Source organism: Platichthys flesus, chromosome 18, assembly GCF_949316205.1.
Source record: "Platichthys flesus chromosome 18, fPlaFle2.1, whole genome shotgun sequence".
NCBI lineage: Eukaryota > Metazoa > Chordata > Actinopteri > Pleuronectiformes > Pleuronectidae > Platichthys > Platichthys flesus.
Window position 1 is genome coordinate 10115052 of NC_084962.1, and position 27573 is coordinate 10142624.

General features: G+C 42.5%; 1 protein-coding gene across 2 annotated transcripts; it reads left to right on the top strand.

The window, feature by feature from the left end:
- Positions 1-730: 730 nt before the first annotated feature.
- On the top strand, positions 731-27573 carry itpkb (inositol-trisphosphate 3-kinase B). 2 transcript variants are annotated; one of them, XM_062411407.1, is made up of 12 exons: positions 731-1246; positions 5508-5706; positions 6056-6206; positions 6540-6824; positions 7976-8920; positions 19696-19795; positions 19922-19959; positions 20095-20270; positions 21620-21824; positions 23534-23635; positions 24141-24212; positions 25874-27573. In XM_062411407.1, the coding sequence occupies exons 2-12, from the start codon at positions 5660-5662 to the stop codon at positions 26081-26083; spliced, it is 2331 nt and encodes a 776-aa protein (XP_062267391.1). In that variant the 5' UTR covers positions 731-1246; positions 5508-5659; the 3' UTR covers positions 26084-27573. The 2 variants fall into 2 exon arrangements, with proteins under 2 accessions (XP_062267391.1, XP_062267392.1); XM_062411408.1 differs by having other exon boundaries at positions 6059-6206.

A 27573-nucleotide genomic window follows, 5' to 3' on the forward strand; every position in this document is an offset into this window, starting at 1 on the left:
CCAGACTCTGCCTCCGCACATAACAGACAAACTTGACATGAGTGTTTCCTGTCTCAAGTGGAAACACTGGAGAGAATCTTATGCTCCGGTGTCCATGGTAACCAGCTGATCCTTTGCTGTGATGTCCACACTCAGAGCATTCACCATCTCAGAATGAATATTACTCATCAAGTTCCTCAAACTGCTCCTTCCTCATTAATCTCCACCTGTAGTCAACATCTCCAGCCCCAAACTCCCCTCTCCTCTGGGCTGTTTCCCCTCTGGCTTTCTGGAGTCCTAGTGTCCTTTGAGTAAAACCCTGGAAGACCTTATGGTTGCCCTCATCTTCTATCAGTGGTTTGAATTGCAGTCACTCGCATACAGCTGCATTAAAGCTATTGAATAATATGTAATGTATCAGTTTCAAGATATTATTGAAGCTCCCTATTGATTTTCCAGCAAATTGCATATCTGTTGAAAAAACATCACTGTTCAACAGAGGAGCTGAACTGTTCCTTCCCAACACTCTAATCATTTCACATTTGTTCTGACATTGTTAGTCCTGTAAATCAGGTTTGTGCACGCGCTTGTGCTTATGTGTGAGGGCTTCCCCGCACGTGCGTGTCTGAGCAAGAGTGAGAGAGAGAGCGAGAGAGAGAGAGAGAGAGAAAGAGAGAGAGAGCGAGAGAGAGAGAGACTGTCCTGTCGCTTCCGGCTTCACGCGCAGACCAACTCTTTACTACGAGCTGAGAGGAGCTCGAGCGGCGCGTGTCAACAGAAAACTCCGGTAAAAACAAAACAAAAAACAACTTTATTTCTCCAGAAACAAAGTGGGACCCGAGTGTGACAGGACCTCTCGGCTCGGCTCGGCCCCGACCCCCTCCGAGGTTCACCCCAGAGAGAGAGAGAGAGAGAGAAGAGAGAGAAGAGAAGAGAAGAGAAGAGAAGAGAAGAGACGAGTTGCTGGAGAGGGAGAGAGACATTTTGAAATCTTCTGTGGAGGAGGAGGAGAAGAAGAAGTCAGAAGAACCGGCAGCAGCGTCGAAACAAGTTCATCTTTCTGTTTATGATGGAAGAAAAGGGCCGAGTGAGAAGGAGAGAGTGAGATGCTGTCGGTGAACTAGTGTCTCTCACACAGACAAAAAGAGAAGAGTGGCCCGCAGGTTATTTTGGTTTCTGCCTCCAACATCACTCACACCAGTGAAGAGAAGGAGAAGGAGAAGGAGAAGGAGAAGGAGAAAAAGCTCTGCAGGGGGACGAGGCTCAGGTAAGGAACCCCAGCTCCTCCGGGTCCTTGTCTTTCTGGATAAAGTTCAGTGAAGTGTATGGAACTTTCTCAGCACGCGCCTGCGGTGCACATGCAGAGGCAGCAGCAGTGCGAGTTGCCAGGAGGTGTTTGATAGACCTGCTCTTTGTCTTGTACTATGTGTGTAAACCTGAGCCATAAGAGGAGTTTATCATTTCCAACACCTCATCTTATCTCGGCGAGCTCTCAGCTCGGGAGGAAACTGAACTCCAATATTTACTTTCAAATAACTGAAGCTCAGGTTTTTCCAGATTTTCTGCAAATTCTCCCCTCGGCCGAGCCAAGGTTTTGGGCAGTTTGCTTCTAAAACAACAGAAAACAGGAGGAGACACCAGGACTTTGATAGAATCAACAATTTGTTTATTTTGTTTCCAACTTGCAGCCACGAACAGCCAAAACAGCAGCAGCTGCAGGGACCCATTTGCATTGTTAGGATTAGGTAATTAGATTACATTGTTTTGAAGGCCCCAAGAAATAATAATTTGTCTACTGGTCGTTTTTCTTGATTAGAGCTGGGCGTACAGCCACTATGTTATTGAGATTAAAAGTAATTATATCAAAAATATCATCACATATATGTATAAATATAAATCACAATAATTATATCGATTGTTTATCACCCAGCCCTATTCTCCATTACTCCATTACTCATAACGTCTGCTTGTTTTGTCTGTCCAATTCTCTCAAACATTCACTTAAAGTGCACATTAGAGGAAAAACAGCACATCATCATACTTGAGAATAAGGAACATTCCATTTTTTTTATTATTAATATAAAAAATTACTGGGAAATAATAATCAAAACAGTTGCAGATAACTTTTCTGTCAATAATCGATAAATGAATTGATTGGCCATGTTGCTGCAGCCCTATATAATAATACCTTTTGTGTGTTTGTCGCTTTCTCCATTTTTATAACCCCTGAGCTTTAACTTCTATTTACTATTTACATGGAAATCCTCTGTTGAAGTGGCTGTAATTTTTTTATGCAATATTTATAAATAATGTGATCATAGTCAAGTTTCCAGAGCTTCCTGTGATATGGTTTTATTACCAGACAGATCTGTTGAGCTTTATTTCTAATAAACTATGCTAACAATGATGCAATAATCACATAAAAAAATGACTTAATGTAATGTTATACTCCCATCGAGAGAAATTCACATCATGTAATATTAATCAAATCTCTGTATATTTCAAGTAACAATCTTCAACGTCTTCCAAACGTTTTAGTCATGTGAGTTGTTTTTTATTCCGTGTACTGTACGTAGGTTTGTTGCCCACTTGTGTAGGCAAGTGGACAGTTGGAATAATCACACAGTCCCACTCAATCTGACCTTAGGCTGCACTGAAACACACAACATTTGGAGCTAGTTAGAATATCTGCAGTTATTCCAGTGATTGTTTATATTTTGCTCCGTTTTTATCACAGTTGCCACTTTTGTTCTGCTGAGGAGAGTATTTTATTTTTGGTTTGTGATTATAACACATCAGCACAGTCATGGTCAGAGTGATGGTTTGTTTCCCTGCATCATGGCTGTTTTTGTTACGGGTTAATATGATGTAATGTTTTAATAATAATGTTAAGATGTCATCAAGTTATCTTAATGGAAAATACTATTATTTTAAAGGGAGGTGGATACACACATATACATTTGGTTGCAGCTTTTCTAATGCCTTTCTCTTTTCCTCTATGTCCAAGAAATATACTGCATCCGTTTCAAAGCTGCAGCAGTGAAATTAATATTCTCTGTTGTTTTTGGCCCTATTGTTTTAAGCCCTAATGAAGGTTGACTTTAAAGCTTAGCCTAGTGTTTAAACACCTTTGAGAAATATCTCAGTTTGAACCCTTTTATAAATGTGTTATTCTGTGCATCTTCGATGATTTCTCTGTTGGAAAATACTTTGTCAGTGCACAGAGAGAGAAAAAAAGTCTTTGTGATGTAGTTAAACAGTTTCATGTGGCTGGTGCTGTTCTACTGCAACAACTGAGCCATTTCACAGAAAGTAAATCCACTACTTCTGCATGAAAGACTCAGAATAGACAACTGAACCAAAATAGCCTGTATACACCTCTCTTTCCTCTCTCTCTCGCTCTTTATTCCTCCACCCAGCTCTCTCAGTCCTCTCCTGCGCTCCCTCTCCCTCTTTTTGTCCCTGTTCCCCCCCCCCCCCCCCCCTCTCTGTCTCTCTCTCTCAGACCACCATCCACCTCTTGTGGCCTTTGCTTGTTTCTTTTTCTTTGAATCTTTTGGGTTGTTTATGTCTTCTAAACGTGGAGAAGTGATTATGCAGTGTGAAAGAAGCAGCACTTTTGAGCCACGAGAGAGACGAACCATTCAGACGGTTTCCTGCCTGTGGTCTCTCTGCGTCACTCCCCCAACAAGGAAATCCCATGTTTACCCCCGTAGTTCTTGGCCCCATGTCTTAAGTGCAATCAGAAAATGTCCCAGGACCGTTTGCTGGAAGTTCAGCACATGACAAGGCAACTGGTAGGTTTGAAGAAACTGGAGGTCTGAGCTGAAAAACCACTTCAAAACCTCTTGCTCCAGTTTAGTGATCACATTGTGGTAAATAAATACTTGACCTCTCTGTTTGATAGTGAATGAAGTGAGTCAGATTTCAACGGCTGTTTACTGAAATACTTAACAGTAGGCTGAAAACACGAGAACATTCTCAGTGCTTACCCGAATGATGCGAGGATGACTGTCCATTGAAATTTCCTATTATAAAAACTGCACAAAGCTAATGAGCATCTTTCTCATGCCTTTTACCTCGAACAAGAATGTTATGAGTGATATGAAGTTACACGTTGAATGAAACATATTGTCAGGCAAGTAAAGTTTATTTGTTTAGCACATTTTATACAACAAGGGAATTCAAAATTTAGAAAAATATACATGTCATCACGACAAATTGTAAAATTAATATAAGGCGATACAAAAATGAAGCATTTAAAAAATAAATAAAAAAGAATAACACAGAGAGTTGAAAAAGTATACATATAATATGAGAAAGAGTTAAATTAACAGTGCAGTGTAAGAAATGTAAAGAGTTGGACTTTTGATGCTTTGAATTAATTTGCGAACTCTTTGTTGGAATATGAGTTTCTAAGCGCTGTCGATCTCTGAGTATCACACACCAGCTGTTAGCTCCTTTTCCATAGTACAGTGAATTCTATTTTCATAGCTTATAATTCTACAACCTCTTGCTCTTGCTCATAAACAAATAGAAAATAAACCTAATCACTAAACGCACAAAAATGAGGATCAACAGTTGCATTCAGTTGCATTTTTACTGGAGGCTGAATGTGACATTTTGATTTACAGTAATGTTGGAGTAACGTTTTGATTCAGGGGTCAAAATGACGAGTTTTGGTTCCTGAATGTGACTGACTACGGCTTCACGGAACACCCAGAAGCAAACTGTTCCACGCTAATAAAGCGTTTACCAATGTTCTACATTAATGTTTGAAGAAAAGTACAAGCACCTCTCCTTAAGCACAAACAATTACTTGAATCTAAGTACGAAGGTTGAGGAGAATCTGTAGCATTTCTTCTTTTTCTGTGTTTACTTCTGCTGCAACTTGTTTTACATGTTTGTCTCACAGCGTGTTTGCCTCATTTTCGGGCTCTTTGGCATCTGCCTCCCTCATTCACATTCTCCAAGAATGAACGTTACCTTAAAAGAAGAAGGTGAGAGTTCGCTCAAGCTGAACCTCGACCACTGTCTTGCTGGGTCTTTTAGAATAAAGACATGTTAGATGTGTTGAAGGGAGAGAAAAAAAGTGTATCCAGTGAAATGTTGGATAGGAAGGAAGATGACTACAGCTGAGAAGGCTCTAATAAAACAGCTGTATCATTCAAATAAGCATTGTAAAAATCTCTGCTTTTATGGAACATTGACAGAGAAGACGAGAAACTATTTCTAGAGAAGCATTACCTCACCATTACCTTATTCACCCCTCTCCCCCTCTCCATCTCGCTGGCTGACTTGTCATTTCTTGAGCTTTATTCCCAGTATGAACAATGATATCTTTTATTTTGGGATAACAGCAGGACAAAGTGAATAATCTCCTTTTCCATGATGGACTCAGTGTCTGTTCCGAGTGTCTTGAAACTCACTCTACCAACTTTCCAGCTCATTTGCCTCACTGTCTTTAAATACTCCGACAGGCACATTATTGTATAACAAACTTTCCTGGCCTCTTTTTCATTTTCCAGTGGTGGGCACAGATTGTCTGGCCGTGTGGAGCTCCTGCTGCTGACTGAATGCAGAGGAAAAACTGAAAGCTGATCTCCAGACCTCCCTGCCGCGTTAGGGGAGATTGTTAGATGTGTACCCAACACTCTAAGCCCCTGGCCTGGCCGTGGGGATGGCAGCCTCTGCCCTGAACCTGAACGTCCTAGGAGTCATGAACAGGTCAGTTTTTAGAGCTTTAGTTGTGGAAATGCTTTAAATATGTTTGCCTCTTATGGGCTTTATTTTGAATACACTGCAGAGGGATTAACAAAGCTTTCTCGATGATTTGCATTACATTCATAAATGTTCAATTGTAAGGATGCGTCTTTTATCTGCAATCCAAGCTTTGACACTACTTTATCATAATCAGATTACATATGGCCCATGTGATTAATTCCCAGTCCTATCGCTTTGACATTGCCTCTTTTAATAGGACATTAACATTGTAACATTTTATACGTATATAACTTACTGCCATTTTATTTCTATAGGTATATTATTTATGCATTTTGTCCTCTCCTCTTTGCAGCAGTAATCAGTTTCACACCCAGTCAGGCTCCTCCAGCACCACCTCCCGAACTAGAACCAGCCCCGTGGCCCGGCCGGTGCTGCCGGTTCCCGATCGAAGCACCTTCTGCCAGTTACTGGGTGGAGGTCTCTACAGCCCCACCAGCCCCGGGGTATCTTAATCACCTTCTCCTTATCTAACACACATTTAATCATCAGATATTTTCCTGTTCTTCATCATCTGTGCTCAAGTAAAGTAAACCACGTATGTCTTTTATATTTGTAATACTAAAACTACAGTAAGTGACTGAGGTTTTCAAGTTCTTTTGCGATCTATCTTAGTGTGAAATACAGGCCAACTTTTATTAGTTGTTACATTTATTTAATTCTATCCATGCATTTCAATATTTCAATATATGTGCAGTACTGTCACACCATAGGATTTTGTTTACATTGTACATGTCAGTTGATATGAATGAACCATTTCTTTCTTGTCTGTCTGCTAGACGAGCCCCCCACCCCTCGGTCAAACCTTTGCCCTTCCCACTTCATCCTCGCTCTTCCCAAGCCCCTCCCCTCGTGCTCGCTCCCCCTCCCCGCGGAGCCCGGAGCTTCTCGGAGTCAATGTGGGCCAGCGGGTCCGACGCCTGAGTTCGTCCGGCGGTGAGGAGAGCAGGGAAGGAGACGGGCTGGACGAGAGGGGAGGAGAGTCGGGAGAGGGGGGCAGGCGAGAGGAGAGGAGACGCCAAGCGCAGCTGCTGCAAATCCACCGAGAGCTGCAGAACGTTGAGGTGCGTCTACACAACTGTATCTTCTCTACTCCTATGTGTCTGTCGTACTCTCTACATCATCGGGTTTATCTAAAAATACAATCACGGAGCAAACTCCCTAGGATTTCCTACTTTATTTCAATTTACTGGGCAAGTAAAAACAGTGCCTCTCAACCAGCTCACGTGTGATGATCTCAAAACACAACTGTCAGTCAAGCTTTAAAAGCTGAGCAGGATCCAATCACGGTACACCAGTTTATTTCATACCCAGCGGTGCCTTTTACAGCAGGTTTGATGCAGGTCGATTTTAATGTCATTTGAGGTTTTACTATCGTGGAAACTCCAGAAATCAGGTAATCAAGTTCATGTGACTTTTTAACGAGGCCTGGATTGTTTTGATCTTTTGTAATGTTAATAATATGTTAATAATAATTTCCAATAGTCGGCATTGAAATATTTTATTATCTTAAGTAGGGCAGTGCCTGTTCAAAACATGCCTGTTTGGAATGGGCTGTTTTCTTGGCCTGTGGGGATGCTGGTTGCAACTTTCTTTGTGAAACTGTAAAATGTGACCTGCAGTAATTCAGACCGGCTGCAGGACTCAGCCCGCAGAACCCTGAAGCTGCCCCCCCCGCTGCTGCACAAAGAGCTGTTCACCTTCTTATTCAAAGTTCAGTGGAGCTCCACTCAGTACACAGGACACAGAACTGGAGAATCTGTCGTTGTTTCCGTTGTCGTGAATGCCCCCATTGTCGTGAACATGCTGTTGTCATGATTGACAATGCCACTTATGTCAGTGAGTTGAGGAGCTGCTGCGACAGAGCGCTGGTCGTCTGTTTATCCAAGTGTCAAGCTGATACGATGAACCATTCTCGAGATATGTGAGGTATACAGACAGACAGACTTTGGAATTCCTGGAACTGGAAGACAGATATGTTTATTACATTATAGTTCGGGTTAATTGATTTAATTTTAGTTACATATTTGAATATTTTTTTGTGTTGAGCTGAAAGCCAACCCCACTTTACTTTCTGTAAAACTGCAGACGGTCCCACACTGAGTTTCTGTCCTTCCAACTGTTCTCTTTTCAAAACAGTCTCTTCATGCCAAACAAGGGAAAACGCCAGAAACAGCAGCTGTGTCTCTACAATAATTCTCCATGTGTCTTTCAGGTCAGGGGAAAAGTTGGCATTTTCGAGGCCCACATTTCCGGGATTCGTGCCCAGGTGCTTAACAACGAGCTCCAGCGCAGCCCTCGATCTCCGAGACGATCAACATCCCATCCCGGCCAAGGGAACACAGCTCTCACATGCCCAATGACCCAGCCGCAAGAGAGGCCCTCTGTTGTCCAAAATGGGGGAGAAAAGGGAGAAGAAGTAACGGCAGGAGAAAGGAGAGAAGGGGAAAGGAACGACAGCCCTGCTTCAAAAATGAACACTGAGAATAAGACGCTGATTGGTCTAAATGGCCGCCTTTCAGAACCTGTGATGCAAACTCCTTGCTTAGATGGGTTTGTTGTTCAGGGTTCCCTTGAGGCTCTCGACCCAAATGCAAAAACAGACCGAGAGAAGCAGGAGGGAGTAATTCTGGGAGCAAATGAGGGAGAAAAAGACAGAGGGGCGGGAGAAAACCAACAAATTCTGGAAGTTGAAAGAGAACGGACAGAGGGAGAGGTGAGAGATGAGAAAGAGAACTGGTTGTGTCCCGAAATGCTCCACACAGAGGCGAACAGGCCGGAGGTTAACCCGGAAACCGCTGCTGTGGGTGAGGAGCAGACCAGTAAGAGCTTCCGTTGTTTGGACATCAACGATCAGACCCACAACCACTCTCCCTCCATCCCTGCAGTCATCATAACTGACCACGGATTGGAGAGCCAGCTTCAAACCTCCGATGGCCTCGGCTCAGACCAGGGAATATGCTGCACCCCGAGTCCCGGTTCCAGCCCTGTCCCTGGGCCAAACTTCTCCACACGCTCCCTCAGGAAGCTTTCGTCCTCCTCTGCCTCGTCGGCCGGGTTCTCCTCGTCTTGGGAGGAGTCGGAGGAGGATATTTCCAGTGATACAGAGAAAGGGGAGCAGCTCCTCAACCCTGCAGTCCTCAGTTCTCAACAGAGAGCAGTAAGTAGAGTGTGTTTGTTATTGTGATGAATGGCAGTAGCTATTTTGCACATGGAAATGCATTAATTACCTCTAATCCAGACTGAAATATCGGGATATGGATTATCTAGAAATTGAGTACAGAGATTGATCCATGAAGCCTACAGATTTCAGCTTTCCCCCAGAGCCACCAGTAGACCGGACTCTTACCCATCTTGTTTGTCCCGGTGCCCGGCCGAAGTAACATCATGAAGAAATCTGTAGTTTGTCACTCACCCTCATAGTCTCTCCACTTCCTCCATTGTGGAAATTTCTTCCTGGTGTCCGATGATCCTCTCACTTGGAACAATTGGCAACATCGCCCCCCCCCCCCCTCCCCCCACAGTTTTGCATTGGCACTACTCTATTTAGTCTGTTCCAAACATTTGTGTTAGCTTTCAGAAGACATTAACAAACGTAGATGAAATGAACGCAGAGAATGGACAGAATGCTCTACATGCGCTCAGTGTTAGGGAGCAGTAACGTCCTGTAACTTAAAAAATTTGAGTAATTTTACAAAGGTCAGGTATCAAATGTGCAAATATAGGAACTGCAGCCGTAACAGCTGATTTTGCAGGCAATTGGTGAAGATCCTGGTAAAGATTTGTCTTGACATAGGTCTCTGATATCAATTGCACCTCAGAATGTGTGTCTGGCAGTGTGTACATGCGAGTCGTGTGTTTGAATGTGCCTGTGCATGTTGGCGGGGGATCTTGTGTCAAATTGGCCCGAGCTCTCTCTTCCTTAGTAATGGTTGACATTCACAGTAACAAAGCTTGCTCTGTGCCTTGACCTGTGTGTGTGTGTGCGTGTACGTGTACGTGTGTGTTGTTGTTTTTTTGCAATGTGTGGTTAATGGAAGGGTGTGTGTGTGTGAGAGAGAAAGAGACTGCGGGTGATAGAAAAAGGGAAAGCAAGAGAATTTGCCAGTCACACACACTTAAGCTTTGCCTGCATTTGGATGCAGTTCAAAGAGAATGCTGAGACCTGTTTGGGTATGTGTGTAGGTGGGTTGAATGTGTTTTCATTTGTAGCCAGCATGAGTTCACGATGCCATCTCACTTCTGCTTTGAAACTTTTGGTTTATTGCAGGTTTTTATAACTGATTTTTAAAGGGTATCTGAACATTGTGTTAACAAGTGCCCTCTCTTTTTTTTCCCATGACTTCTTGCTACAGAAATCTTTTTCTTCCTGGAATTGAAGTGCTCATGTTTACACTGTATAATTCGAGTCCGCATGAATATTGTATGAGCTTAAAACACATTCAGATAATCGCCCGGCAATCAACACAGCATATTTGGAGACGTGACATTTTTTAACAATTGCATTTTCAGATTTTATTATGAGCAGCAGTAGCCAAGACGACTGAAATCAAGTAGAATACATAGCAAGCCAATCTACTCAAGATTAATTTGTTGATGGATGCAGATTTCTTGCATCTTTATTCGAATGATTCATCCCCGAATCAAAGTCCCTGCTCTCCCTTGGGACACAGATGACAGACAATTTGTTTAAAATACTTTGGCTGCGAATTTGAATAGTGTTTGTGTCCCACTTTGCATATTTCCAGGATTTTTTTCCTTCGCTTTATACAAGAGACAGAAGCTCCTGATGGAAGCTGCAGGTGACAGGACAGGGTTTATAGCCAAAGCCAGGTTGAGCCCCGTCACAGCACATACATGTCAAACATGCTGGTTATTCATGTTCTTGTCTGTAGCTTGTCACAGTTCCTGATCCGTGTAGTTTAAGGACGCCTGTGGTGTTCGGTGTGTGTGTGTGTGTGTGTGTGTGTGTGTGTGTGTGTGCGTGTGTGTCTGCAAGAGGCAAACATGCAGAAACACATAAAGCATGCTTGCTCGTGTGGGAGGTATGTAGGAGCGAGAAGAGGGAGAAGAGGAGTGATACTGAGAGACAGAGACGGAGAGAGGAATAGAGTGTGAGAGAAAGACAGAGCAGGGACATGTTGTTCAATATATACTGCAGCCATGTTGTCTTTATAATGACGTAAAGGAGACAAGTTGCATCTTGTCATGACTTTTATTACAGCAGCGACGCAATCAATCAATTGAAGGATATTTGTCATTCTAGCAAACATTTAAAGATATAATAACAAGTCTTCATTGGAATGTCTAAAAACAACTCAACCTCAACAGTTTCATTCAAGGTCATGGGGCGTTTCCTTTTGGTCGCTTTTTCATTTAGTCATATCCTCTTTAGCCGTGGCTTTGTCCATCTGTGCTGTCACTCTCAAAGTAAACGTTGTATGACGGAGGAGAAACACACTCGTATCAAGTTAGCTGCTTTTTCCTTCTATCCTTTGTATTGGTCACGATTAACCATTGCCGTTTGCTGCGTAACGGGATTAAAACTTTAATACATGACCTCATCCGTGAGCATTATTTGCACCAGGTCACGCCAGGTCGATTTTTTGGTCTGCAAAGACAACAACTCTCATAAGCCCACGCTGTGTCATGGGTTTGACACAGGGTGGGAGCAGGCGACATTGTACATGTAAAGATACACCAGGAAATACACAGTTGTTTAAGTTAGGTCTTGTGCGATAACTCACATACGCATCAATGTTAAAAGGGTAAGGAAACAAAGGACACTTGATGAAAAATAGAAAAAAGCTATTAACCCAGGGCCTCCTGCAGAATACATTCATCATGCTCAGAGGTTTACAGCTTGTATCCCAGAGTTCACTGTGGATGCGTTTGACTGACTTCACCATTCACAGTAATGTTCCTCTGTCACAGTCAAACACGTGCGCTTTGTTATGGCCATTAGTATAGGATTAAGTCAACTAATTCTTTTTCAGAAGGGTTCATGTTTGACTGGTGGAGGCTGGGACCTGAGCACCGCCATATATAGACAGTAACTGGCTGATCTTTTGACTGTTGGGCAAATTTCCAAGGCAAGAAGGCACATATGTGATGTCAGTGTTTTTCTAGTTGAGGCAAATTGCTTGCAAAAGGGCACCTGCGATAGATTGGCATCTGTGTTTTTCTTTTTTTCCTCTAAAATATCAGTTGACGTCTGTGGAATGAAAAGAACCTGCCAATAGAGGTGATACTCAGCTGTTTGCTTCTCTGAGAACTGGATCTTAAAGCTTCCACACCCACACTTCCACATCTGACACAAATGAAAAACTCTCAGCTATATTATCAACCATGGTGATATAATAGAATGTTACAATTGTCGGATTTAAGACAGGAAAGAACCTCTGATAATTTAATGCCTCAACAAAACTTTATCAAAACATCTGTGTGGCTGAGGCAAATTTGAATAATGGTATATTTAGATCAATTCACTTGTTTGTAAAGATCAAGTAACATACTGGTTCCAGCTTATGACTATTGTCTGTTTGTTATCACAATAAATTCAATTCTCATTCAGAAATTCGGTCTTTGATTTTGCATTGCATTATTGCAATTTATGTTGGCATTACATTGTTGAGGCCATTTCTCCTAATTCACAGTCGATTGTCAGTTGTAGATCTAAAGAAATTCTCAGAACTTTGCACACATATACAATAAAGCTTTGATTATTCTTCTAATATAAACCTTGCGGTAGCTGTGGTTTGTTTAAACCGAGACGATGCTCAGAAAACTCCAGCATCATGCTTTCAGTGAAAGACTGACGCGAGTTGGAGCTGAAGCTACAGCGGAGAGGAGGTGGGGCAGGACTTATGACGATGGTTCTAAAAATGATGCAGGAAGTTTGTTGTTACTCACTGCGTCTTTACTCTAAGTAAAGCATTAAAGCGTTGGACACATTTCAAAGGAGCTCCGGTCCAGGAAAGGATTCATTCATTAAATAAACAGGTCCATTATATAAAGTGATGCGGTTTCTGGAATGAAGTTTACAGCCTTTCTTCTCAAAACAAACACACACACACACACACACACACACGCGCTGAAACTGACACACCCTCCGCACACACCACCGCACAGCTTTGGCCTTGTTTGTTTCTACAGAACAGCATAGCTAATAGTTTACACACAAAAACAACACACACAAGCAACAGTGTACACACACAAGCATATTTTCACTCACGAACACAACTTAGTGTCTCACAGCCCTTTTTGTGACCTGACCCGAAAAATCACTATTTCAGTTTCATCGTCCGTTAAACTCTGAAAACTCTGAAACTTTTTTCATCTCCAGCGACAGATGAATTGTTTTTGTGGTGGACTGCACTGACCGACAATTCATTACTGTAACCCAAGTGGGTCATCACAGACTATCTCACACACACACACACACACACACACACACACACACACACACATTCTGAGACACACACACACACACACTGCTTGTACTGCAGTGGAAAATCTTCACCACCACGGCGGCTAGTTGCCTAGCAACCCTGTGACGTCAAACCCGAGTTTCCCTCTCACAGCTGTACGTGTGTGTGTACGTGTGCGTGTGTAAGTGTGTGTGCGTGTGACAGAAAGTCTGCAAGTTTATCGGTGTGTGTCTAATTCCTGTTTGTGCGTCCGTGTGTGCGTGTGCCGACTTGTTTTACTATGAGAGGGGAAACACCGGTCAATTCTTTATTTGGTGTTTCTGTGCTAGCTCGTCTGTGAAAGTGTGTGTGTGTGTGTGTGTGTGTGCGCGTGTGTGTGTGCATGTGCTGTGTCGGAGTTGCCCCGGCCACGGAGGAGCGAGGGCAGCCTGACGTTACTGAAGCTGACATTTTGGCTCAAAGCAAATGTTTGGAGTTGAATCCAGTGCAGAATTGAAGTGTGGTTTCACTTGGTTTCACAGTCGTAACGGGGGAAACCTTAATGTTATGCGTGAACTCAAAAAAGGGGATGTAATGCTAGCGTGGAGATCCAGCTCTGAAAGTAATAGCTTTTTAAACAATACTGGTTATTGATCTGTTTTTGTAGATTAGATTTGTATTAACTTTTACCTGTTTATACTTTTTTTGCTTGTTAGTTTGCAAGCTCACCACTGTCTAGTAAGATTCAGGGGGTTTCAGAGTCGACGTTGGACACAACTCTTCCTCATCAGACAGCAGTTTTTCTGGTTACAACGTATCTGAACAGCCACATCACAAACGTCTTACACATTTTTTTTTGTTTTTTTTGTTTTTTCAGGCCTTTTGTGTAGCTGTCAATTTCGCAGAGCTAATTTTCCACTGGCTAGCCCTGGTTGCTATAGAGATTAATCATGCACTCTGTAAGCATGTTGTTTTGCCTTGCATCACACTCCCTGCAGTTTAATTTTGTCTCGGTGTGTGTGTGTGTGTGTTTGTGTGTGTGTGTGTGTGTGTCCTCCAGTCTCAACTTTTGCAGATTCAGACAGTTGCAGTGTATTTGTATCTGTGAGGGGACCTTGTGGTGAGCGATATCAGGCTCGTAGCTTCCTCTGTTGAAAACATCAGCATGCATCAGTGTTTCCCCTGCCTTTGCACACTGCACACTTGTAACCCAGAGTTACCCTTTGCCCAAGTTGTTTCCCCCCCCCCCCTTACCCATTCTCTCCACTCTCTCTTTTCACTCCTTTCCTGTGTGCTAATGAGTGATAGTTGGTCGCCATGTGTAGCCCGAGTTCTCAGGGTCAAAAGAAATCCTCACATTTCCATACGTCTGATGCATTTTGTTTGTGGTTAACCCCTTTCTTTTGCAATGCAAATTATTCTGATGATTGCGCAAATTGTTTTGTAATAAAACTTCTTCACATGCATGTTGTCGTAAACCCTGATCGGCAAATGTGTGTGCTGAAAAACACGATGCACATTCACATGATGCAGCCAATAAAAACTCTTTGCCTCAGGGCTTCTTTTTTTCCCCTCCGAGCTTCTTCTGTTGTTTACAGAGGGCAAGGCCTTTTTTTTTTCTTCTTCTCTCTTTTGTTTGTAGTCAGCGGAGGATGTGGAAAATACTGTCGCTGAGGCAAGCGGCACCCCCCCCCACCCAACTTCCTGTCTGCAAGAAGTTCCTTCGCTTACCATTTCCTCTCTCTCTCTCTCTCTCTCTCTCTCTCTCTCTCTCTCTCTCTCTCTCTCTCAATGGAAACTTTACTGTCCTCTTGTCATCCAGCTCGTCTGGGGGTAGAGATAGGAGAGACGGGGGGGAGAGAGGGAGTCAGAGAGACAGCCGCCAAAGAAACGAGCCAGAAAAAAGATGAAAAAGAGACCCAGAGACTTTGATGGAATTTGCCAACTCAAACACCTCCTTGAGTTGTGTTTCAGCTTCATGTGCGGCTTTGCTAATAAAAACGGTTATCATTTGTTTCCACAATAGTTAAATTACAAACTGGACAAATTAAAATTTTATTGACAAAGAGAACATGCACGAAGACTTAGCACTTGAACACCCATGCAGCTGCAGGAGATTCATTTCAAACTGCTTGTTTTGAGGAATTTTTTTCTGGCAGAGACGTCCATTTCCTCCTGTGGGTGCCTGATGATTGATAGTGTAAAACCTAATGCACACACTAATATGGAAAAACACTCAAACACTGACACTAAATGTACAGAGGAAAAGCAATATGGAGGCTGTGATGAATCATGTACCACACATGATCTTCGAGTCTGTCAAAACAGTTTTTTGTAAAATGCAGGAATTAATATTTCCCATAGACTTTACCTTGACTGTTAGGGATATACTCACTACATCACTGATGTTATGGAGGACAGTGTAGATTAGTGCTGAAACAAGCAACTGATAAATAGATTATAGATCGGTTATTACCTTCGCCAGTGATGTAATATTTTAGAAGAATTACACAAACACTACTGAACTGATTTTATTGAAACTTGGAGAGAGGGTGGGGAATCGGTCGAGGAAAAACATGGAGCAGATCAGATTTTGAGGGTGGACCCAGGGATCTTTTGAACTTTTCACCAATATCCGAAAGAATAATGCATGAAAACAATAGAAAAACAAACTGATACAGAACTGATATAGAAGAGAACTTAGATTAATTCGAATACATGTCGTGCATTTCTACACATTCATGCAAATTGTTTTTCACAGGCTCTCAAAACGCGATTGACACATCTGCCAGCTGTAAAAAATATTATATCACTGTTATTAAGATTAAGATATGTTTATTCATACAAAACACATGCACAGACATGCACAACACACCCATGCAATGGCAGGCAAATTCAACCTCTGCATTTAACCCATCTGTGTGCAGGACACACAGAGCAGTGAGCGACCATGTACGGCGCTTGGGGAGCAGATGTTGGGGGAGTAAGGTGCCTTGCTCAGGGGCACTAGACAGGGTAGGGAGACTCTTGGATTTTTGGACAGATCAATCCAGGTTCGTCTTTTGTTGTCTCTCCGTGGAGTTGAACCAGAGACGAACCAGAGACCTTCTCTGCCCATAGTCCAAGTTTCTGCCACTAGACCACCGCCTCTCTCGTGTTCAATCACTATGTGCACGACTATAGTTTTATGGCAGTGAAGCAGAGGCTGACGTGCAACATTGCGGCTTCCTACTTTTCATCTCTACTCTTTTGACGCTCTTGTACACGAAAAACACAAACATTCATACACACTCAAATAATAGTGCATATTTTGTTTTCTTTTTTCCACAAAGTCCTCACATTTTCATTTCCCTTTCACACTCGTGCACCCACTCACACACACTCGGCTCCATCTGCGTCTTCCAAATGCTGTGACCTGTGCAGAGATTTGCATGCCCAGATTATGTTGGTTTCCTGTTTTGCCAATCAAATTCTGCACAATTGTTTTTTCCGCCGCACACTCCGACACAAACAAACACATGAAAATCGGAATTGTGCGAGGCCGAGGTTGCAGAGAAGGACAGAGATCGGGGTGTGTCGCGGGAGAGCTGCACAGACCATCAGACTCCCCGGCTGACTGACGACCCATCGGTCACCATGTGGTCGTCCTGGCTCTATTCATTGACGAGTGTTGTTGTGTCGGTCGGAGCCATTTTTATCATTACCGTCATCCACCTGCGCACCAGCCACCTCCAGGTACCGTCACCTACTCTGCCAGCGTTACACTGACTTGCCTTTACCGTCGCAGAATGCTTTTAATACGTCGATTTAGTCCTTGTTTAGGGATGTTAGACAGCTTTACTCTCAGATTTTATTGAGCTATAATAACACTGCTAACATCAATGTGATAGTTGAAGCCTTTAGTGTGTTTTTTTTTAAGTTAGACTCAAGCCAACCGCCCCCTGCTCTTGTCGTCTCCTCTCCTGCCCTCGTCTGATTGCATTTTAATGTCTCCAGCTCCTAAAGCTACAAACCCAGACAACGGCTGGAATTACTCACACTTGAAGTAGTCCAGACTTTCCCTTACTTGCCCTCCACATCTCTCCCCCCTCTTAAACACACACACACACACACACACACACACACACAAACACACACACACACACACACACACCAGCTGTAAGTGGGCATCACTGTCGATGGATGACAGTCTGAGTTGATGGAGAAAGCACAGGCCCTGGCTTCTTACCAAGCCGTAGCCTGATACTGTTTCTTCTCTCGCTAACTGACTAAAGATGGTGGGGAAAAAATGAGAGGGGGGAATACCACTTGATTCAATTTATTTTGTCTCTCTGGTGGTCTGAAAAAGCTCAATCAGTCTTACATTTCCTGTAACCAAAACCGACGGTTGTGATAGAGATGTGTTGTGTGAATTTCCTTAGAAGCTTTGTGTGTTAACCTGTTATTAAAACTTTAGAACAACATCAAAGCAGAAAATGGCTCTGACCAAGAGAATAAAAAGATGGTTTTGGTTGGTAGGATGAAGCCAGTCTGGTTCTGACATGTTTACAACATAACAGAGAAGCTCAGTGTAATTTTTAGTCATCAAAACCTGTGGCTGAGGGGTAGAGCGGTCGTCCTCCAACCTGAGGGTTGGCTGTTCGATACCCAGTCTTCTCCATCTGCATGCCGAAGTGTCCTTGGGCAAGATGCTGAACCCTGAATTGTCCCTCATAGAACAGCAAAGTGTAAAGAGCTTTGAGTGGTCATCAAGACTAGAAAAGCGCTTTATAAATACAAACCATTTGCTCAGGGGATGCAGATGAGGATTGTGGAAGATCAATGTTGCCTTTTTTCCTCCAGGCTGCCGTCATCTCACTTTGAGAAAATATTGAACCTTTCATTTCTGATTCTGAATTTGCACAGAAAGAACTCTGTTATTATACGAGCCGAATCATGGCGTGTCAAAGGATCTGGAGCCTTTTTATTTGATGTGCGTCTTGCGGTTGTTCCGTTTAATAACACACATCCTGATAAACCCAATGATATAACAGGGTCAAGCTACTCATCTCAGCTGTTCCACCACCTACCCCAGAGTTAGTTTCCAACATGTGATCTGTACACGGGTTTTTTTCTCTATCCTCCACTGGGTCAGAGAAAAAACCCTCATGTGACTTTGTGTCTGTGTGTGTGTGTGTGTGTGCGCACATCTAACCATAGATAGTCATGCTATCAGCTGATCCAGAAAATGTGACAGGGGTTATATATCTCCTTCTATGGTCTCTTTTCTCTCCTCTTTTCTCTTATCTCATCCTCCTCTCCTCTCCTTTCCGCGTTCTCTCCTCTCCTCTCCTCCGCTGGTCACCACCGGTTACGCTGCAGCAAAGCGAGGCATTGTTTAAACCTACAGAACATCTGGAATTTTTTACATCTGAAATGCTGCAGGCAGAATACATCATTATTAATATTTTACTCAGTAAGACAGTGATTTATTGTATCTTGGTGTTGCAACATGTTCTCTAAATCTACTTGTAGGACAGTTCAGGAGAATGTTCTTGCTCCAAGGGATAAGAAGGATATTTATCTCAGGAAATGAAGGGACAACAGAGAGTATTCCATTTAAATTATTCACTTTCACCTTATTTTTTTGCTCCTCTCATTATGTCAAAATTCAAATCTTTTTACAGAACTTTTCTCATCCCTCGTTGCAGTTAAGGCTGTCGTCCACCAAAGAACATATTTCTCTTCAGCCAGTGAATTTGTTGTCGGGATTATCTTTTTGTGAATGACCGAGTGTTTGTTTGAGTGTATGGCAGGAGTCCCACAGTTCAATGTGTCCCTGCCAGGGACAGAGAGAGCCTTTGGGGAAACATTCACTCTCTGTGTGTGTATATATGTGTGTGTGTGTGTGTGAGGACCATTTTATGCATAGACCTTACAGAGTGAGGACATTTTGGGAAAGTGAGGATATTTTGACCGGTCCTTACTTTTTCAATGGGCTGTTTGAGACATGGGTTTAGGGTTAGGGTAACAAGTAGGTCTAGGTTAGGGTTAGGCATTTAGTTTGGATAGTTAATGTTAGGGTAAAGGGCTAGGGAATGTATTATGTCATTGAGTGTCCTAAATAAGAATAAGAAATACAAACTTGTGTGTGTCTGTGTGTGTGAGTGTTTGTTACCAGGGGAAACCCCAGCTTGATCCTGAGCTCATTTGGAAAGAGTGTGGGAGAGCCAGACAGAGCAAGATTGAGGACAGAACCCCCAGGGTCACTGATGCTCCACTTTTGTGTTTTAACAGTGAAATCATCCAGATGCTTCAGATGAACGCTGACAGAGTTAGCATTTAGGAGACTGGCCTAAATTCACATTTTACAAAGCATGCATAAACTCTGGCGACCTGTCCAGGGTGTCCTCTCTCCCAATGTCAGCCACGTCTCAGCACTTTGCAACACTCAACTAATAAGGGGCATAGATAATGCATGGATGGATGGATGGATAGGGTTAGGGGTTCATCACTGAAGGGTAATTTCTTATGTTTCTGTTCATAGCACAAGTCTTGGAAGAAGATTAAGAACATGGTCCACTGGTCTCCGTTTGTCATGTCCTTCAAGAAGAAATATCCCTGGATACAACTGGCAGGGCACGCAGGTATTGTGGAGACACAAACACACAAATAACAAGTCTCAAATATATAAAAAAAATGTGTTTAAGGTTCGGCTGAAGAGAAATAAGGGGCCTGCAGCGACTCCACAGTAAAAGAGTTTGTTTTTACAGGGAGTTTCAAGGCGGGAGCCAACGGCCGCATTTTAAAAGTGAGTCAAACTTTCACATTCCTCACACCCTTCTTTGTCATTGTACAGAAAATACATTGAATTCCATCCTGACGCTGGATAAGTGCAGCCAAGGCTACGTACTAACGATGACAACTTGTTGATGATACTCTGTAGAAACACTGTGAATGTGAGCAGCGCTGCTTGTCCCTCCTGATGAGGGACGTGCTGCGCCCCTACGTCCCCGGTTACCATGGAGATGTAGAGAAGGACGGCCAGAAGTACAACCAGATGGAGGATCTGCTGGCCGAGTTCGACTTTCCATGTGTGATGGACTGTAAAATGGGAGTGAGGTGAGAAAACATCCCGTCAGACAGCTTCATGTTAACCCTCAGCCAGCTGAGGAGTCAGTGAGTAGATGGAGTGCTCTGTTGACTCATACAGTTTGGCTTGACGTTTAGGTCTTTATGAAACACAAATTGTTTTGAGTTACTTTTCTCACAGCTAAGGAGAACATTTAAAACATCGTATCCACAAAGTAGGAACTTAATTCTCTCTGCCAAGGACGTCATGTTTTCATCGAGGTTTGTTAGTTAGTTTATTTGTTCACAGGTTTACGCATAAGCTAATTTCCATGAAATCTTTTGGGATGGTAGCGGCATTACCTAAGGAAGAATCCATTAAGTTTTTATAAGGATACAGATCAGGGGGCAGATCCAGGAATCTTTTAGCTTTTTCTTAAGGTCTTTAATGCTGGCAAAAAATTCTCGTAAAAAAACTCAAACTTTCTTAAGGCACTGATATTTATGAGTGTGTGTAGTTTAGTGCAGATCTGAATACAAATCTGGATAGAGTGAATATAAATGTGTTTTCATAAGTTTGGTTCTTAGTGAACTCTATTGAGTTCTAGTTTGGAAGTAAAATCCAGGTAAAATCGCTCACACACCTCAACTGTCCTCTTGCGACACGAGGAAGCAGTGGTTGACACCTTTCACATGTCTGAACTCCTCCTCACCCCATCTGTAAGGCTGAGCCCAGCAACCTGAAGGAGGAAACTTATTTTGGCTGCTTGTATTCTACAACCCAGAGCTTGTGACTATAGGTGAGGGTTAAAAAGTGCAGGGACTGGCCTCTCGAAATCTTTACTTTGAAGGTCGATGTGCAGTTATGCATCATAAATTTACTAGATGCAGATTTCTATTTGGATCTACACCAAATCCGACTAAACAGATTTAAGATTGATGCATTATTCACTGGGACATTGGTGAGACGGTTAAAATGCCCTGTATCAGGTTTTTCTGGATCTGCTCCCTGATCCAGATCTGCACTAAAACAACCATCACTTCCTTACACCGAGTTCCGTGAAAGTCGGTCGATGGAGGTTATAATCCCTCATTGCACATCAAATCTCTGTGGGAAATACAGCAATTTCCTTTGGTCAAAGGTGCGCCGTGCAAATAACTCTCTCCTAAATACTGCATGTTTGGCTTTGAGGATTTGTCTAAAGTCCATATAATCATCTCATTGCTCAGGTTTTTTTGCCCTGTCACATTTTTTGTGATTCTCACACACTCCCACAGCTGGTTAACAGCTGTATCCTGCTGTTTGAGCAGAGACATCGCCCCGGCTCTCTCAGCCCCTCCGCTCATCTTTCTCACCTTTTCTTCTGTCTGCACCACCTGTTTCTTCTCCCTCGCTTCAGGACCTACCTTGAGGAAGAACTGACCAAGGCTCGTAAGAAGCCTTCCCCGAGACCTGACATGTATCAGAAAATGATCGAGGTTGACCCTGCGGCGGCTACACTCGAGGAAAACGAGCAGAAAGCGGTGACCAAACCCAGGTACATGCAGTGGAGGGAGACCATAAGCTCGACGGCCACCCTGGGATTCAGGATAGAGGGAGTCAAGGTAACACTCACCGAGCCTTCCTTCCCTTCTTTCTTCTGGTGTTCAGTGTGTGTCTGTGTGTGGGTGTGCATGTGTCCTTCAGGGGCGTGATCTAACTTCCTGTTTTGAGCAGAAACTTCCTCTGAAGTATACGAACGTGCATGAGCTCCTTTGTCGTACACGAAGCCTGTTTGTGGCACCTCTATAGGCCTCGGCATCTGGGACTGACATCGCATACACATGCACACGCAAATCCCCCTCTCTGTCTTTATTTGAGGGTCGTGGCTATATAAGGACATTCACAGCCTCCCGGTGGCCTGTTGCCATGACACCAAAGGTTATCCCCAAAAACACACACAGAGACACTTGTGTGTGTGTGTGCGTGAGCTTGTGTGTCTTTATCTGTCTGCGTGTGTGCAGTGTATAGCTCTTGTAAGCTCAAATCTAATGTGGAAGTCTGTACGTTTTAATTAAGTATGATAGCTTGTGTGTGCGTGTGTGCGTGTGTGCGAGTGAGAACTTGAGAGTTGTGCTCAGACTTGAACCATCGAGGGGAAAAATACTTTTGTCTTCAAAAAGTTCCTTGTTGCCAGGCAGCCATAACAATAGGAAAAGCTCATTTATTCCACAGTGAACCCACTGACTGTTTTGACTTCCACTGCTAGTCCTGCTCCTGATGACAATCTACTGCACTTCCACTGATAATGTAACTCCTCAAATACTGAAACGATGCACAAAAACATCCACGTGATCGCGATCAACGTGCACGATGGACGTATCACAAAAGACGGCAAAAACTGTGACGGAAGAAGAGACTAAGAAGAGAATAGAGAGAAAACAGAGAATTTGAATACATTTCTTCAGAGCAGCGAGCGCATTCGTCAGCCGCTCGCTCCCTCCTTGCCTCTCTCTCTCTATCTCCCCCACTCACACACACACACACCCATACACTCACACAGTGTGAACGGACACATGTATAAACTCAGTCTGAGTAAAAACCACATAATTTATAAACTGAGACAATGTATGGAGCTGGAGGAGATGGCAGCGCGCTCCGTTTGGTTTGAAGCAGTTGCCGCAGAACACGGCGAAAATGACATAGACACAAAAGAGGATATGTAAAATATGGACAGAGGCGCTAAACACATTTTACAAAAAATTACTTTTCACAGTCCAAACATGTGTGAAAAGATCGCAAATCATATCGTCATCGCGATATTAATCAGCGTTATCGCACATCGCATGTTTTCCTCATATCCTCCATCCCTAGGGAAAAAAAAGAATTTCAATGTATCACCTGGAATTCTGGGTAAATGGGAAGGTCTATCTCTGTCACAGTGATCTGATTAATCTGTCATGACTATAATATTGTGAGATTGAAATATGTTTGCCTCGGTATTCATGGGCGGTTTCCTTCCTTTAAAGCTCTAAATATATATTTCGCTCTGTACTTCATATCCTCCTTCCATTGTTTTTCCTGTTGTTTTTTTTGTCCATTCTCTCCTCTGCCCTTTTCCTTCCTCGCCTCCCTTCCTCTGCCTCAGCCCCATCCTTCCCATCAGTAGCAGAAGTCTGGAAGTTGTAGATATTATAAACGTTTTAAGTCGCATAACTTTGGTCCTCACATTGAAGGTCTCCTCTCCTCCCCTCTCCTCTCCTCTCCTCTCCTCTCCTCTCCTCTCCTCTCCTCTCCTCTCCTCTCCTCTCCTCTCCTCTCCTCTCCTCTGTAGAAGGAGGACGGGACCGTGAACAGAGATTTTAAGAAGACAAAGACGAGAGAGCAAGTTACTACGGCCTTTCACGACTTTGTCAAAGGAAATAAGGACATTCTGGTAAGTGTGTACGTGTGTGTGTGTGTGTGTGTGTCAATGGCCTTGACTACTGTATGGAACTGAAAAACAGATGTGGAATGGAATTTGTTGAACTGCACACACACACACACACACACACACACAAACACATATATGGAAACATGTGTTCATATATGCACAACGTGACCTCATGTTTCCAGGGTCAAACAAAAAGGGAAGTCCTTGGGCTTCTATGCAAACACGCACACACACACACACACACACACACACACACACACACACACACAAAACATTCAGATGCATACATTAAGTATATGAAACCATTCATGAGTGTGTTGTGTTTTAATTGTGTAATGATTTAAGGGATTATTTAGATTATCAAATGACAAGGCATGAAGTTTTTGAGAATGTAAATCAAATGTCTTAGGTTATTGTGGAGTTTTCAAGTTGAATCTCTCAGCAGCCCAGACGTGAGCAGAACTTGGTGATCAAAATATAACTAAGACTTTGTGTGTTTTCTTTACAGAGGAGTTATCTGTCCAGGCTGAACGAAATCAGAGACACTCTAGATACCTCTCCGTTCTTCAAAACCCACGAGGTAAGGCACACGTGCAGTGACTGAAACCGTGTGTTACTGCTGCTCTCTGTACAGCTGCTGCTCATGGTGGTGCTTCTACAAATACAAACGTCTACCTTTAACTTAAAACTGATCATATCTTTTATATATAAACTTAATTTATAGAAGACATATTATGCCCATTTTACCACAATCTTAATGAAATGTCTGTAACATATTTTGGGCAAAATATCACAAGGATATTTTAAAACAGCACACTTTTGCCCTGTCTAAAACAGCCCTCCTCAGATTGACCTGTTTTGAGTCAATCTCCTTCATGAGATACAAGCACCCAGATTTTTAGCTATCCATTACCTCTGTAGAAAAATGGCTATTGGAGACCATATCATTTTTAACAGGTCAGGTGGGCCGAAGCCTGGCTGCGAGCCCCAGCTCCCCAGCGCAGCCCCGCAGTGGGAGCAGTGGGAGCTTGAGCTGGCGCAGCAGCAGCACCCTTCCACACTGTTGAGTCAACTTAGAGGTGTCCCGGGGGTCCCTTGTTTATGCAGGCACTTAAATGTGTGACGGGTCGCAGCAGCTAGCTAACACTAGCATTAGCTCACTCGTCCAAGGCCATGTAGTGAGAAGTTCTACATGGGCATGGTGTGACTATGACGTTTATTTCAGTCGTAATCCCATTCGACGCACTCTAGCGTATCGTTTCTGACATAAAGGTACCACAACAAATCGCAGGAGTTGTTTTTTTCCAGAGTTTTTGGGACGGTAGACATGACAGATTATCGGTGGAAGCACTACAAAACGGGAATTTTCATAATATGTCCACTTTAAGTGAAATAAAGCTGCACGAAATTTGACAAAATAATAATAATTTTTGCATTAATTATTAATTATTGGAAATTGTAGAAAATGTCAAAAAAACGACCAGATCTTCTAATGTTAAGGAGAAAGTGGAAAAACAAAATTCCTTGATCTGCTCCTTTGCCCCTCCTGTTGCACACTTAAATAGGTTCTTTGAGCCATAAACTAAATGATATGAATGTTCTTTGATGAAATACATTAATGCTGGTTGTAATATCACACAAAAAAATCTACATTCATGGGTTGAACAAGCCTCATAATGCAAGCGTTTCAAAACCATCTTGCACCTTGCAGGACCAGCGCTTTCATAGCATCAACTACTTGAGTCGTCTCTACTTCATGACATTTATATTCATATATTTAAAAAAATTAACCGTTTGCTGTTATCACTCGTGAGTGGAAATGTGGAAGGATGCGCTCACTTTCAAATCGATGCTGAAACTAAACCCCTATGTGAGAATTTCCATGTTCTGTAGATTTAACACTACATGAAACCTTTATTTTTTATTTTTTTTAATGTCGATACATCTTTTAATTCTATAATTTAGTATTTTAGTGTAAGTTAGTGAAAGTGACTTGCTCTAGCAAACACACCAGTCCTTGTGTTGCATCTACAGTGACACAGCAGGCTCTGTCATGGAAATTGGGCAGCAACAGTCCTGACCACACAGTCAGTTTCACACTTAAGATTGCGCGCACACAATTATACAACACCAGCACACTTGAATGTAAACAGAAAATACAGAAAACAGGAAGCGAACAATGTGGAGTGTAAAATTAAAATACAGTTCAGTATTTATTACTCGCCTTTGTGTTTCCTGCAGGTGATCGGCAGCTCCTTGTTATTCGTTCACGACAGTAAAGGGCGGGCCAAAATCTGGATGATTGACTTTGGGAAAACCACGCCTCTCCCCGACGGAGAGGAACTCACCCACCGAGCATTGTGGGAAGAGGGCAACAGAGAAGATGGCTACTTTTCTGGACTTGAAAGTTTGGTGGACATCATTTCTACCATGTTGAACTCTGAGACTTGAAGTCTCAAGAGTTTTGAATTGAACATTTGGACTCACAACAGCAACGTGGATGCTCTCAGACATTTGTCCTCATGTTGGTAAACACATCATCCCACAACAACCACTGGCCAATTCACTGACGAATGCATTGTCTTTATTCTTATCCAAGGGAGGTTAAGGATCTCCACCGTTCACAGCCTTCTGGTGTTTTCCATAACCCCTTCAGGGTTTTTTCCAGCAGTCATTTTAACCTGTCACTGCAGGAGACACTCAGTAACATTAACAATGTCCCTGTAATTCATGCACATCATGTGCTTCTTCTCCTGGGACTTGTTAAAATGACTTCTGCGAGAAAAAGTGTATTTTTCATGTTCTATATAGTTCTCAATACAAATTCAAGAAATAGGCAAGAACTATTCTATGTTTCTATATATTCTAAGTTCCTCAAAGCCTATGAATCTCTCATTACTTTTAAACTCGTATGTGGGTCTCAGCCCCAAACACATTTTGTTCTTTTAAGATTTTTTAGCATGTTACAAATATTTATTTTTAAAAGATATCAAGATATGTTTTGTCTTTTCATTGAATTTGTCTGACACTATGAAAAATATAGAATATCATCTGACTTGAAAACAACTGTGCAAAATCAAACAATGGCGCCCCCAGGTGGTAAAATATAAAAGTAGATTATATTTCATTAACAAACAATTATTCTGTTATGATTTGTGATCCTAGTTTGACAGATGCTTCAATTCCATAAAAACTATTTGCATCGTGATTTTAAACTGGCAGGGGTTCAACACTTTCTGTGCCAATTAAGAATTTTAAACAACAACCTTGTTTCCAGCACCTTTGTATAATCTGCTACACTCATTTAATTTGTGTACCTGAAATACATTTTACTTTTCATTTTTTAAACACAACCTCAATCATGTCGGTTTTATTAAAAAAACATGTAGAGTAATTATATTTACACCATTAGAGACTGTACAGTTGCATGTGTTGTTACGCGTTAGAACATGATTTTAGGTTTGTTTTTACAGTGGAGAAACTAAACTAGTCTCTTTTTCAAGCCATAGTCAGAGTTTAGACGCTGTCGATTGGTCGTCTATGTTTTCGGACAGTTGTTGAAGTCATTGTTTCAAATGGAGACATCGAACGTTTGTGGCCACACACTCTTCACCCTCCTCACACGTTGCTGGGATTGTTCACGCTGTACAGACAGATTGAATATGTCAGACGTAGGTTTTTGTTTTCGATGTAACATGACTTTAGTCAAACTCCGTGGAACACTCACAGCCATGAACAATCGTATTTAAGCTATACAGTGCCTTGACGTTACAAAGCCAAGTAACTGAAAACACGTCTCTGGATGTTATTGTCATAGTCTTAATGATCAGTTCCTGGGTGCATGTTTATTATCCTATCTTAATGTTGTAGTTCATCTTGTTTTTATTTATAACATTATATTGTGTTTGTTTTTTGTTAATGGGAAACTGTGACATTTTCAA

Excerpts from the sequence above, each read along its gene's own strand:
- itpkb (XM_062411407.1), top strand. The coding sequence starts at position 5,660 with ATGGCAGCCTCTGCCCTGAACCTGAACGTCCTAGGAGTCATGAACAG. Across the intron at positions 5,707-6,055 it reads GTCCTAGGAGTCATGAACAG|CAGTAATCAGTTTCACACCC; the intron begins GTCAGTTTTTAG and ends TCCTCTTTGCAG. Across the intron at positions 6,825-7,975 it reads GAGAGCTGCAGAACGTTGAG|GTCAGGGGAAAAGTTGGCAT; the intron begins GTGCGTCTACAC and ends TGTGTCTTTCAG.